Here is a 15066-nt window from a genome sequence, read left to right as displayed (position 1 = left end):
ACCACAACCCTTTGGCTGCAGCCAGCCAATCAATTCTTTATCCATCGAACCGTCCATCCTAGATAACTTTTAAGATAACTTACTTCTTATGTTACTTGATTTACTGTAACCTCCTTTCACCCAGTTTTCTAATTTTTTCTCTTAATAGTTTTATTTACTCATTTATCCTGTTATCCATCTAGCTTTTACATGGCACAAACTGGTTTTGGAGAACGGTATCGTGTTTGGGTGAACCTCTCCATCCCCATAAACAATTTTTTAATTGATTCTAATCTCTAACCAGTTACCTTCTTGCAAAGAACTGTAAAAAGAAGGCCCATGACCTTATCACGCATGGAGTGGCCCAGACTGCGTAATTCCCCTTTTCTGCATCTGGTATAGTTCTTAAAAACTGTGTGTGTTCCAGGATGAAAAAATTATTAGTAAAGGGTTAAAGCAAGTGTTTGCAGGGTGAAGAACCTGCCTCTAATCCAGAGAGCCATCAGCACAGTTCACTTGGGCTAGTTCTTCATGCTTCAGTGAATCCTGGTGTAGGATTGGGTAAAAGCCAGACGCTCATTAAAAATAGATTGTACTCTCTGCGAATTGGGTTGCACTGCATTAAAAATAAAGGAATCTGTGTTCACATGCTGCTTCACTAAAGACCTTTGTAAACTGTAGTTGGTTTTAGCTAATGTAACTACTGAAGCAGACACTCTACATAGATCTGATCCTGAAATAGAGTTCTGATTCACATCCAAAGCTGAATAAAGATAGGTGGTTTTTCTCACCATAGATTTATTTTGAGATAGGACAAGTTGCAATTTAATGTAAACTTTCCCACCATTCAGAGCCCTAGTATTTTGGTGTGAATCCAACATAATTGAGTCTTTTCAAATGCTTAATTTTTTTTTAGGTTTAGTGGTGTTGAAATAAATGCTTTAGACATGGACAGCATTTGTCTGAATAGAAAATGCAAACAATGGACAGTGTTTATGGTTGTGGATGAGTGAGGTAAACAGGACAATGTTGATTGTAAAGGCTTTTTCAATCTCATTTATTTTCATAGACCAAATTCATTTGTGATCATCACTGCTAATCGTGTTCTTCACTGTAATGCTGACACTCCTGAAGAGATGCATCACTGGATAACACTGCTGCAAAGGTCAAAGGGGGACACTAGAGTGGAGGGACAAGAATTCATTGTGAGAGGTAAGAACTGAGTGGGGCAGTAATAAATTAACATCCATTAAGCTTCAAAGAGATTGCTCCCATAATACAGTCTGTGTAATATGCTAGCATTGCATGGCAGTGTTGGAGCCTCATCTTTGTACGGTAGAGTTTACTCACAAATTAATACAGCTGAAATTACACTCCTGCTGTGCTATGTAAGAAAACACTGAAATGATGACAAAAGTGTTTTTGTAAGTTGACAAAAGAGTTTTTCCAGGTAAACATGAAAGCAGAAAAGTTTTTGTATGGATTTTATATAACATTCTTCATCATTTCATTGTTTGAGAATTTTACTCCAAGTTGTTTAATATATGGGCTAAACAATTCACATCATTATTTTTGTTGTTGTTAAAGGTACACAACTAACTTTCAGCAATTTAATTTCATCCAACTCTTTTTAAAAAAAAAGTGTGTTTCAAATTGTGTCTCTAACAGGATGGCTACACAAGGAAGTGAAAAACAACCCAAAGATATCTTCATTAAAACTGAAAAAGCGTTGGTTTGTTTTGACGCACAATTCTTTGGACTACTACAAGAGTTCAGAGAAAAATGCTTTGAAATTGGGTACGCTGGTCCTGAACAGCCTCTGCTCGGTGGTCCCACCTGATGAAAAAATCTTCAAAGAGACAGGTAATTGTTTGCTCTTGTTCAAACATGCTTTTAGTTGCCTTCTGTCCTGCCTACCTAGTAATGCAACAAATAGTGCATTACAGAATATTTAAAATGGATTATTACAGTTTCAGTTTGATGAACAAATCAGGTTGCTAAGTCACTGAGGCATTTTGCAGGGAATTACTGGGCAAAAACCAGACGTAATAATGGATGAGTAAAATTTGTTCTAACACTCAAGTTATCATAGACTGACACTGCTACTAAGTTAGTGTGAACACTTACGCTTACACATCAAAGACCTGGGGAAAGACATATGGGTAGCACTCTCCTCATACATTATTTTATGTGCTGAGGAGCTGTGAGGACTGATATTGTTGGAGCAAGTATAGGGACATCTGGAGTAATAGTCCAGTTTGTGCTAACCTACATACTACGCTTGAGTCAACTCCCCTGTGCATTTTCAAAACTGGTTTTTGACTCGTAAGTGGCTGTTTGCAAATGAGAAGTGACTGTTGAAAGCCCTCTATAATCTCATTGGGGTCACTGACACTTCAAAGGGGTTTTCGCTAGTGAGAGATTAAATAGATTTTCTTTAATTGAATCTGCTTCATAAAAAGCCTATACAATGATGCAGAGAGAGAATTTGAACTGAAATGCTCTTTAGTTGCCACTTCATTGGTGTGAAATTAATGACTTTTTTACGGAAGAGGTAGATCATGCCTTATACCTGTTTGTACTTGTGCCACAGATAATGAAAGACTTGTGCATACAAAGCAAGACTGTCTCAGATTTTCCTGTTACAGACAGGACTGGAGAAGTAGTGCCCAGAAGCCACATGTAGCTAACATATAATCACAGAATCATAGAAGAGTTTGGGTTGGAAGGGACCTTAAAGATCATCTAGTTCCAACCCCCCTGCCATGGGCAGGGACACCCTCCACTAGACCAGGTTGCTCAAAGCCTCATCCAGCCTGGCCTTGAACACCTCCAGGGATGGGGCATCCACAGCTTCTCTGGGCAACCTGTTCCAGTGTCTCACCACCCTCACAGTGAAAAATTTCTTCCTAATATCTTATCTAAATCTACTCTCTTTCATCTTAAAACCATTACCCCTTGTCCTATCACTATACTCTCTGATCAAGAGTGCCTCCCCATCTCTCCTGTAGCCCCCTTCAGGTACTGGAAGGCTGCTATAAGTTCCCCCCCCGCACCTTCTCTTCTCCAGGCTGAACAACCCCAACTGTCTCAGCCTGTCCTCATATGGGAGATGCTCCAGCCCTCTGATCATCTTCGTGGCCCTCCTCTGGAGAAGGAGGTGTTCCAGAGTGTTGTCTTATGGTCACTTTTACTAAGATTACTGGATAAAATGGGAGGCTGCATGGTGGTGGCTGTACTCTGAGATTACTCGTAGGCTTTTTTAAAGAAGAGAATCTCCTTTTATGCTGTAGTATCTGTATTATGATGCTTTATTAGTCATACAACTTCTTAGTTCCTGAAAAACTGCCGGTGTGATCTGGAATGGAGCGCTCAGGGTCTGATGGGACTACAGGTGATATCAGACAGAAGTTGGGGTATTTTTATAGATACAGCTTCTATGATTAGTAATTTTTACTGTTGTGCTAGGTTATTGGAATGTAACCGTATACGGACGCAAACATTGTTACCGTCTCTATACAAAATTGCTTAACGAGGCGACCCGCTGGTCAAGTGCAATCCAGAATGTGATTGACACAAAAGCACCAATCGATACACCAACTCAGCAACTTATTCAAGATATTAAGGTAGGCACAAACAGGAGGGCATGGGGTGGGAAAGGATGGTTGCTTAAATATTTGAAATCAGTCTCCTTTTTTTATGTTGGCTCTGACATATGGGGTAATAAAGCCAAAAATGTGGGGTTTAATCACACAGTGCCGTGGACTGAAATTGTGGAACCTGAATGTATTCACTGACCTGATATAGGAATTTCTATGTAAACAGTAAAATAACAAGGTATGAAGTGCAACTTGGAGGGCAACAGTGGTAACTTTTCCATGGAAAGAGTAACAAGTTTTACTGGTTTGTGTAACTTGACAGATGTTGCTATACCAGGTAGTAGAGTGCAGTGTGCAGGTTCATGAGGTAGCAGACCTGTTTGCTATGGCCACAGGGAGCGGCACACCAGGATGGGGACTAGACAGATCCTGTGATTTTTTTTTTTTTCATTATGGTTCATTTCCTGTTCTGTGATAGTACAGTCCAAGCATCTCATGTCTCTGCGTGATGCGAAACATATGTAATTAATGATTAATGCTTTACGGTCCTCTTGGAGACATTGCATGCCTAGCCAGATAATGCCTTTCTGCAGATTTTTGCTAATGTACTTTCCGGTTAGAGGATAATAATTCTCAGAAGAGACCAAAAAAAATAGGCAAGGGGGCAGAACTGCTACTAACATTTTCCCTTAAAGGGTGCCACATCCTCTGTCATGGACTGGAAGTATCAAATCCTAAATTCCAAGGCTATGGATGCTATTCTTCAGACCAGTAAACTTATGTGAAAGTTGAGGACTGACAGAAGACAGTGGTCATGCATCTGTCAAACGTGGCCCAAGAACAAACAGTATTTAGATGTCAGAGTGGGTGCATCAGGTTTACAGCAGCAGTTTTTCTAGACTATTTTGTTATGGTAGCTCCTGTAGATTCTAGCTGAAAGGGCCAATTAATTATGCTGGATAAATATTTTCAAATAAAACTTGAATACGGATGTCTTAATTCCAGTTACGAAATACTGGAATAAAAACAATTGTAAAATGAAAACTCAGTTCAAAAAATTTCATGAAACTTCATTTTTGTCTCCTGCAGCTCTGCTATGGTTTGTTTTTTATTGCACAAGTAAAGTAAGTTTATGCAAGGCCTGAGGTTAGCAGATACTGAGCATTCATAGCTAGTAGAGTGCCATGGGAGTCACAGTGCCCACAACTGGATTTAGCACCAAATAGTGTTGGTAACACTGATGACTAATTTTTTCACAGCCAACCTAGAGACACAAAGCTTTGCTTTATTGTTAATGCTGGACCCCAAATCCTGCTTTTTTCTTACCCCAACAGGAAAACTGCCTGAATGCTGATGTAGTTGAACAGATTTATAAGAGAAACCCTATTCTCCGTTACACTCATCATCCATTGCACTCGCCATTACTGCCACTGCCATATGGGGACATCAATCTAAACTGTAAGTTTTTCTATCATAGAAACACTTTTCCTTATGAAAGACTAAACCAGAGGATGCAAGTTTTTAGTCAATGGGCTGTAGTGAATAATGGTAGTCAAAATACGTGTTTGTAATACAAATAGACAAGTTTTCCTGTTCTTTTCTGGGAGGTAGAGAATAGCAGTTTGTCTAGCACAGGGCCATGGGCTTGCGGTGCTCCTGCGTGGGTGTTACAAAAATGAAGGTTGCTATTGCCGCTGTAATGTGAGTTTGTTACCCTTGAGACCACTGAATTTGAAAAGCCTTGCACTGAAATAAGCCAATTCATTCAATCTCCTTGAACCATAGTCTTCTCAAATCGTTGTTGCTTCCTACCCCATGTGGGGAGCTGCAGCAGCCACGACTTCCAATTAACAAATCTAAGTTTCATCAGTTGTGTTGTGAAGCATTATTTATGGGAAAAACATTTGAGTGGATGTGATTTTAAAAAGTAATGGTTCATTTACTCCTGAAACAGGTGTAAGCATGTCTTTTAATATCCTTGGCTTAATCACAGACTTAGAAGTCTGTTTTGAATGAATGGTTCAGAGCTATTGATGGTTGTGAATTTGGTGTCCTTAAATGGATTTGCTTATCTTATTTTGCAACTGTGTATTAAACAAGATGTGTCTCAGATCAGAAGTTTCATCCTTGGGAGGAGGGTGGGAGGTCACAGTTGATTAAAAGCTAAGATATTTCAGGTAAGACTTCCTGATAAACAATATCCCTCTGCTCAAATGACAAGGAAAAGGGAAATCCTAGGAGAAACCTTTCCCTCCTCTTCCCCTCCTCCTCCTCCTTTACAGTGGCAAGGCACAATTCCTGTGGTCTTGGTGCTTGAGCTTGGTTGTCCCATGCATGAGTGCAGCATGATTGCTCTCTGTTTCCCATGGACAGAAACAACTAGCTCCCTCTTGAGACAGAAGTCTTGCCAAAGTCTTACGACACCAAATGTAGCTCCACAGATAGACTGATGCTCAGTTATCGCCTTGACTTGCAGTTGAGTTCTAGTTATTTTCTGGATTAATGTGATGTCAGGTTTGAAACTTCATAAGATATGTTTGTACTCTTTTGTGCTTTGATAGTTAGTAGACCTAACTGATTCAGACATCAGAACAATCTCTTCCAAACTCTTCCGTCTGGACTTGATGATCCTTGAGGTCTTTTTCTAACCTTAATGATTATGTGAAAGTTCCACAATCAAATATTTTTTTTTTTACATCTCTTGAACGCAAGTACTGCATGGTGCTTTTAAGTAGATTGTGAAAGTTGTTAGTCCACGCTCAATAATGTGTAGTACAAAAAACAATCACCTTCTTTTCCAGTGCTCAAAAAGCAAGTTGCGGTTTCAAGGCAGTGATTTAGTTTAGTAGTATTGTTTGGGTTTAATTGAAATGCTACTGCTGTAGACAAAAGTGATGCCATGTATCTTTGTTACTTTCCATAATGCAGTCATGCTTTACCTCACTTATGATCGGATTAGATTTTCACTTTCTTGCGACAGTGAAAGTGAAAAACACTTCAGCAGTGTAGACTGCTCTGGAAGGAAGATTCTGCATCAAAAAAACTCTGATCAAGCAAGATAAACATTTTAAGTTATGTTGTCAGACCATGTAAAAATTGGATTTCATTAAAGTCAGATCAAATCTCAATAGCAAAATAGCTCATAAAATGAGTTTGCATCATATATTTGAAATGGAAAAGATTCATTGTAATATCCTGCATAATAAGGGTCACAGAATAGCATTAAGCAATTCCTATGTTAAGCTTGACTGCTTTCTCTTTCATATCTCAGTCTAAGCACCTTTCATCCTATTTTTCTTTTGTAGTGCTGAAAGACAAAGGCTACACAACTCTGCAGGATGAAGCCATCAAGATATTTAATTCTTTACAGCAACTGGAGTCTATGTCTGATCCCATCCCTATAATCCAAGGTGTCCTCCAAACAGGACATGATTTACGACCTCTTCGAGATGAGCTCTACTGTCAGCTTATCAAGCAGACCAATAAAGTGCCTAACCCTGGGAGTGTGGGCAACCTGTATAGTTGGCAAATACTCACCTGCATGAGTTGCACATTTCTGCCAAGTCGCAGCATCCTGAAGTATCTTAAGTTCCATCTCAAAAGGTGAGGAGCTTTGAACTACGAGCAAGAAGAGAAGTTTCTTCACTCACTGTTTTCTCCCAGACAACTTGTAACAGTGTTTAAACATCCTGAAAATGCATTTACTTCGTGAACTGGTTATGCCAAACAATTAATCTAAAAATAATGTTGTAAGAAGAGAGCATATGAGTTGATCTAGGTGGAATTATTCTCATTTGAAGCAAGCAAAATCACACTAAACTGTATGCATAATTTATTCATGTTGACAAAAGGGGGGCTTCCTGTATTTGTATAAAGTTGCTTAAATTACTTGAAGCCTGTACCCCCACGTCCCATTCTCAACTGTCCAAATCACCCTGACGAAAATTCTTCATCCTGCTTACCTTAGTTTTATGAGATAGGCATCATGCACATAAAAGACCATTATCATATTTAAAGATGTATTTGAGGTAAAAACGGCTGTTTGGAAATCTAATTTTAAGATATTAGTGGCCATTAAAAAGAAAAACATTTTTGACAGTTCAGCATTAACCAGAATGTGGAGTTCCTCATGCTGTGATGCAGCAAAAGAATGCAGAGTGTGTCATTAGGAAAGTTAGTCCACCAAGAACAAACTGTTCTCAGGAATTTAAAAGTCATGTCTGCATTTGTGCTAGGGCATGGACTTTGTCAATCACTTTGATCTAATTATTTTACAAATATTTGTAAAATGCTTGTATTGAAGATAATACCTTTCAACCAAAGTAAGATCAGTGAAAAATACCAATCACTTTATATAACTGGTAAAATGAAAAAATCCAACATTGATATGTCTTCTCAGTTTAATTCAGCTCATAAACTGGTCTCCTAGTTAAAAAAATTGCAGTTGATAAAATATTTTTGTAGTTGTTTTCAATATTATAGACGCATAATCATCTTACAGCATTTCAATGATCCTGCAGTACGATCAGGATCATTTTATGCCTTGTAGATCACCAATCACTGTACTTTTTCACATAAATTAAACCTTAGTAGCTCTAAGAAGCTGGTATTTTATCACTGGAAATATTATAGAAACACTCTGTGCTGAAAGCTACCTGCATTCAACAGTTGTCAGTAATTAATAAGAGTTGAGTTTGTTAAAGTTGTTAGTCAATACTCATAATAGTAACTGCTGAACAGCAAGGTCTAGAGAGAATCTTTAAGAAAATCAGGAATAGAAATCAAGTATCCTAAGTGACACTACCACAAAACGGAGCAAATATGTTTTATTGCTTTTTTTTCTGTAGTACCTTACTGCAGTTTAGTCTTCATTCAGCAACTGTTACTGACAAAAAGGGGAGCTGATTACAAGATTTTTCATAGTTATCTTGCTGTCAAATCTGAGTCATTGCAAGATTCCTGTAGTTAACACTATAAAGGTAGTTCAGTTTTTTCTTTCCATTAGGTTTGTAGAACAAAATAATGAAAGTATGTAAGTCATCCCACAGTAAAACACACGTTAGAACACTTTCCTTAACAGTGAAGGCAGACCTTTGAGTGTGTCAATTAAATAGCGTACTGGATGTGGAGGTACTTTCAGGAAAAAAAAAATTCTCAAATAAGTAAACTTTCTATTTCACAGACTGGCAGCTTAAAGTAGTAATGTTTGTCTCACAGGGTTCGTGACCAGTTTCCAGGAACTGAAATGGAGAAATACGCACTTTTTACTTATGAATCTCTGAAGAAAACCAAATGCAGAGAGTTTGTGCCATCACGGGATGAAATAGAAGCTCTGATCAGCAGGCAGGAAATGACATCCACAGTTTATTGCCATGGCGGGGGCTCCTGTAAAATTACAATCAACTCGCACACCACAGCTGGAGAGGTGAGAAGTGGTGACAGAACGGCTTTGGCACAAAATCAGTGTGTCCCTTTACGTGCCAGTTACAGCCGGCAATAGCATCAAACTTTGTAAACACTGAGGGTTTCTCTACTGGTCTCTCCTTTCAGAGGTAGGAAGGCTTACAGAGCTGCCCCTCAGCCCCACAGTGTGTTCTGAAGAAATCCCTGCTATAAAAACTGTCTTTATTCTGCAGAGGATTACCAACTATAGTTTCCTCTTACAGGAAAAATTATTGCTTTGAAAGACAAAGCAATTCAGTGGAGGCATTACTGGAATAACTTCAGTAGATACTGGTATGTATGACAGCCAGTTGATTCCTAAAGCTGGAAGACTCTTGCTGAGTTGGTGAAATACAGGGATTATGTCTGGCCAGGTGATAATAGCACATACATATTCTGAAAGAATCAGCATGATTTAGTGTAAAAATTAAAGCATAATTTGACAACAGTTAATACTGCTGATGAGACCATGTTAGCAACATTTTTAGCCTAATGTAAAACCTAGCTCTGAATTTTCTTCCACTTATTTGTCTTATCCTGTGGTGCTGCTTTTCCATGCTATGTTTTTTTCATATGCTGTTTTTCATTAGGTGGTTGAAAAGTTAATTCGTGGCTTGGCCATGGAGGATAGCAGAAATATGTTTGCTTTGTTTGAATACAATGGAACTACTGATAAAGCAATTGAAAGCAGAACCATTGTGGCTGATGTCTTGGCAAAGTTTGAAAAGTGAGTGCGCCTCCCTTCTCTCTTACCACTCTAATAAGTAGCAATTAAATACATTTCCTATGTCAATAATGCTGAATTTTCTCTTTCTCTTGCTTGTTTGTGATGACACAGCTGAATTACACACATGGACATTTCTGGAACAAAAGCATCTTTATTTTTCTTTTCTTAAAGGAATTAATGAGCCGCCTATTCACTTGTGTTTGGTTTTCCTCTGTCTTGACACCAGCAGAGTAATATTTCTCATCACTACTTCCACATTTTATTTTCTACTACTACAAATTTTTCTACCATTATTAGCATTGTGGCTGCCCCAGTACTGGGAGAACTGAGCTCCAGGCAATCATTACCATTCTGACTACCTGCTGCCTAACTTCAGGTGGAGGTCACCACAGTACAGCTCACAACATTTTTCTTACCAGTAAAATTGAAACCACTCATAGCACTGTAGTAAGAAAATGTAATACAGGCCTAAGTACCCATCTGTCCTTATGTTATATGCATGGCATTTGGCCTCCTTTATCCACATAATAACGGGAGGAAAAAAGGAATGTCTAAAGTCTTGTGCAATTACATTTTATAACAGGACTTAATAATGTTGCTTTTATCACCACCCGACTGAGCCACAAATAAAAGTTTAAGATAATCTGTCTTAGAAACAGTTGACTGAGAACTGAGTCAACATTTTTAAGTCCTTGATTATGCTGTAGGCTCTAAATACACACACACATGTATCTATATATATTTATAGAGAGAGAGATATCTCCAAATTACATCAGTCAGGTATACTGCTGAAAACAGTTAGCTCCTGTCAACAATACCAGATTGATAGCAGGTGTAACAAAGGAAAACTGAGCTGATGCCTTGCTTAGATTCTTCAGATCTGATCTCTCTCTCCTTCTTCACACCCCTTTGCAGGCTTGCTGCCACTGCTGAAGCTGGGGACATGCACTGGAAGTTCTACTTCAAGCTCTACTGCTTCCTGGACACAGAAAACGTCCCAAAAGATAGTGTGGAATTTGCCTTTATGTTTGAACAGGTAAAGGGCAAAGGTTCTGTTGTGAGATGGTTGTAAGAGGCGGAAGAAAGCAAGACATCTAGGCAGCACAGAGAGAGTTTTGATTATGCTTCCGTTTAAGTAAATGCACTACTACTCAAGGATCCAATGCAAAGAAAGCAGTTCAGTGGTCAAAATAGGCTTATGCCGACAGAAGTGAACCACATATGATTTACCTAGTGTTATGACTTTTCTTATTTCTGCATTACTTGTGCATTGCTTTATGTACAGTGGTAAAAATTGGATAACTGAGTCTAAGCTGGATAAAAAAAGGATGATATTTGCTTTTAATTTTGCTCTTGTGAAACCATTTTCTTAAGAAAGTCCAAGAAATAAAGTGAAAAATGTGTAGTTGGCGAGCAAATTAATTATTAGAGACCCAGGTTGGCAACTGGACAGAACTAATCAAACAATAGCTTCTTCTCTTTTCAGAAACTGATTGTATTTCATAGGCACCATAATAAAACAAATCAGTCCAGTCTCAGCAGTAACCATAAGGCAGCTCTCATGAGGAGAAATCCACTTAATGAATGTGCTGAGCTCGGAATGAGGCCATATTGCAAAACATAAACAAAATTGATTTATAATGAAAATTAAATGCATCAGCAGTTGGATTTCTATTATATGAAGTCCTATAATTGTTCAGCAACTCTCACTGATGGCATTCATTTATTATTGTTGATTGATCTTCTTCTTTTCCACTATATTACAAATGGCTAAAAATTCTTCCAGTGGACAGCTTCTTTCAAGGAGGCTCTAGAGACAGATAAAGAATTCTGCATTTGCAGTGCCAAGACACTGATATTCTGTTGGTGAGCAAGCCTGATGTGATCAGGAACTGACATATTTCAATTTTCATGTGTATGAAGCCTTTTTCCCCTTCCACAGGATCAGAAACATCTTCACTGTGATAGAGTATTTCTTCCTTGTTCCCAGTTTAGGTTTTCAGGCACCATATTACATCATATACCTACCAAAAGTCTCCTTCCAGCGCCTACAACTGTAGCTCAGTCCAGAACTGCTTATTGCTGCCTGAAGGATCTGGGCAATCAGTTGCCATGGTTGGGCTAAGAAACATTGCCATTCTGACTGTCTTGTCTGTTTTTACATATAGAGGAGTCTGCCAGTTAATGCCCCTGCTTTGGGATGAAGTTGAAACAGTAAGAAGAAAATCTGTGAGAGCTCTGCATCAGATATTTTACATTACATTATTGGTTGAAGAGGCAGATTTAGGTAGTTTTACAGAGGAACAACTAAAACAAGCACATTGGCTGAAGCAGATTGTTCTCATGCAGCATTCTGTGCTGACTGGTTTTGAGCCAAATATTTTATGTCTTGCCAAGACCAATACTATTTCATTTATAAAGTATGGCACATTCGATCCCTAGGATTAATATTACAGCAGTACCTTAAAGAGGTGACTTATTACATTCTAACATCAGTTCTGTTCTTTTTTTCTAATTGTCTGCTTTTGATGTCAGTCATCAACTTTTTTCAGACAATTAAGAAAGTTCCCTTTTGTCATCAGTTTTAGTTCTGTAACCTCCATTATTTTAAAGTCTGAATCCTTTAATTCATAAAGCCCTGAAGAAAATCTTTTAGTTCTTCTTTGTCATGAAAATACTGTCCTTCCATTTCCATGAGAGAGCTCTTTCCTCTCCATGGTACAATCTCAGGTAAACCATCTTGAATGTTTAAAGGCACATTTTGTCTCCATCCTAAGTGTACACCTAAATGGCCTAGCTCTTACTCAGATGTGAATTATCTCTGTGCGTTTACTAAACTGCTTGCAATTCCTGCATCTCCAGACATGAGGCGTGTTTGTTTCCTGTACTAGTGTCATATGAAAAAAAAATAATAAATTCCTAGCTGCTGCACATTTTGAAAGGTTTGAATGGGTGTGCAAAGAGACAGGATTTGAAATAGTCATCTTGGTTCAGAATCTCATCCCTGATGCTACAGAGCACTATAACATATGAATGTTTTATTAACTGTATCTGGGATCCATGGAAGATTTACTGTTTTCTCTTAGTGAGGTTTATTACAAAGTTGTCCTAGGGCTTTGCTTGTTTGGCTGGAAACGTCAGTTTTCATAGCCAGATTATTGACAGCAGTAAGCAAAACCAGATGCACATTTCTTCCTAACGCCCTTGAATGTAGATGGCTTCCTCCCAATAAGATGTTTAGATCTTTATTTTATTCCCTTTACATTTTGTTTCCTTTTTAGTAATTCAGTTGCTCTTATATCTGTGAGTTCACTAAGAGCTGTACTAGTAACAGTAATTCCCATTTAGCAAGTTCCTTGATTGCCTTGCAGTTCTTCTGGTAATCCTTGTTTTATTGAAATTAACAAATTTGCCAGGAGATTTACCACATTTTATTTATTTAATGGATCATTTATTTCAGATCCTGGGTTTGCCTGTAGTAAATCTACTTCCCATTTCTCTCTTAGTCCTTTCAAATACTGGTAGGTATATAAAAATCTACCTTTTTTTTCCCCCTTGATAGGCTCATGAAGCAGTGATTAGAGGACATTATCCTGCTCCTGAAGAAACCCTCCAGGTCCTTGCAGCTTTGCGTCTTCAGTACCTTCAGGGAGATTACACTTTGCATACCACTGTACCAGAAATGGAGGAAGTCTATCCCTTGCAAAAGCTGAAGTCTCGGATTACCCAGTCTACCAAAACATTTACTGCAGCAGAGAAGGCTGAGAAGAAACGTGCCAGCTTTCTTGAAGGGACATTGCGGAGGAGTTTTCGCAGTGGCTCTGTCAGCAAACAGAAGGTTGAGGAGGATCAGATGTTAGACATGTGGGTCAAAGAGGAAATCTCAGCTTCTAGGACGAGTATTATTGACAAATGGAAAAAACTCCAGAGGATGAACCAGGAGCAGGCTATGGCAAAGTATATGGCTTTGATTAAGGAATGGCCTGGCTATGGCTCAACACTCTTTGACGTAGAGGTAAGACCTCCTGAGCACTCAAACTAGAGTTTATACTATGTAAATGATGGTTTCATTATAGAGTAGTGAAACCATAAATAGGGCATCACAATGCTTAGACAGCTGATGTAATAAAATGTTAGATATTAAAAGCATAGTCCTGTTAGTAAGCACTGTAGCTATTTAAATCCACTAGTTAATAAAATACAGAGGGACAGAATGCTAGCCTGATGGGCTGCAAACAAGTTTGAGAAGTGTGAAAGGCTATGTTCAAAGAAGGACAAGCAATATGCACTTGTTAAAAAATGTTATGTGGCTCTCTCTGTTCCCTTTGCTGTTACTTTTACCTTCTTTCCTCTAGTGTAAAGAAGGGGGATTCCCACAAGAGTTGTGGCTTGGAGTCAGTGCTGATGCAGTTTCTGTCTACAAGCGTGGGGAAGGACGGCCTCTGGAGGTGTTTCAGTATGAACGTATCTTGTCATTTGGTGCACCGCTCGCCAACACCTACAAGATTGTGGTGGATGAGAGAGAACTGCTTTTTGAAACTAGTGAGGTAAGAGCAAGAAGGAATTTTGTTATTGTAGTCTTCACGTTCTGATAGCCAAGCAAATTAGTAATTTAAGTAACTGCTGCAAATGGTACAGATTTATTCAAGGCCCTTGTAAAGTTGGAGGGAAGACACAGTGAGATGGAGAAAAGCGCTGAGTATTTTCACTTGTTTAACCACAAAAGGGCCTTGTTGAAAGCTCAACAGTTTTATATTGTTAGCATCTAAATACATTCATTCACATACTGTTACCTTACTAAGAACTTTTCTCTTTATACTCTTTTGGCAGGTGGTTGACATTGCAAAGCTGATGAAAGCTTACATCAGTATGATTGTGAAAAAACGCTATAGCACCTCTCGATCAGTGAGTAGTCATGGAAGTCAGGGCAGCTCCAGGTGAAAACAAAACCAGTTCTACCATGCTCTAAATAGAACATATCACTGCTTAGCCTCAAAATGACCTGATGATACTGATCACGTCTGTTGACAAGCTAACCAAGAACCAGACTTTCCACGGAAAATATCTTCAAACATTGTTTCACAAAGACCATGGGGTGGGGAGGGGAAAATCAGCTGAAATAGTCACATACTAGAACTGGCTGGCTCGTTCAAAACTTTCCAAAGCATTCTTATCTTCAGTTGATGTAACAAATGCCTTAAGACGATCCACTGCAATACAAGCAGTACTAAGTGCCTTACAATATTAAACCCAACTTACATTGACCTAAAATTGCTGATAAAAGTCAAGAGGATTCTTTTTGTCCTTTCAGAACACTGA

The 15066-nt window shown here is 38.6% G+C and overlaps 1 protein-coding gene across 1 annotated transcript; it reads left to right on the top strand.

Annotated features, from left to right (window-relative positions):
* Positions 1–1048: 1048 nt before the first annotated feature.
* On the top strand, positions 1049–14866 carry LOC104465296 (unconventional myosin-X; the record flags this gene model as incomplete). The annotated part of the gene is made up of 11 exons (XM_010078281.1): positions 1049–1191; positions 1648–1842; positions 3448–3605; positions 4913–5036; positions 6884–7181; positions 8796–9003; positions 9611–9747; positions 10663–10783; positions 13310–13762; positions 14103–14294; positions 14578–14866. Coding segments are annotated over 11 exons (2140 nt in total), but the record flags the coding sequence as incomplete, so codon positions are not given.
* Between the last annotated feature and the right edge of the window lie 200 nt (positions 14867–15066).

The sequence above is a fragment of the Pterocles gutturalis genome, unplaced genomic scaffold, assembly GCF_000699245.1.
Source record: "Pterocles gutturalis isolate BGI_N339 unplaced genomic scaffold, ASM69924v1 scaffold44428, whole genome shotgun sequence".
NCBI classification, from domain to species: domain Eukaryota; kingdom Metazoa; phylum Chordata; class Aves; order Pterocliformes; family Pteroclidae; genus Pterocles; species Pterocles gutturalis.
Note: the sequence above shows the minus strand (reverse complement) of the source record. Positions and strands in the feature narration are given on the sequence as shown.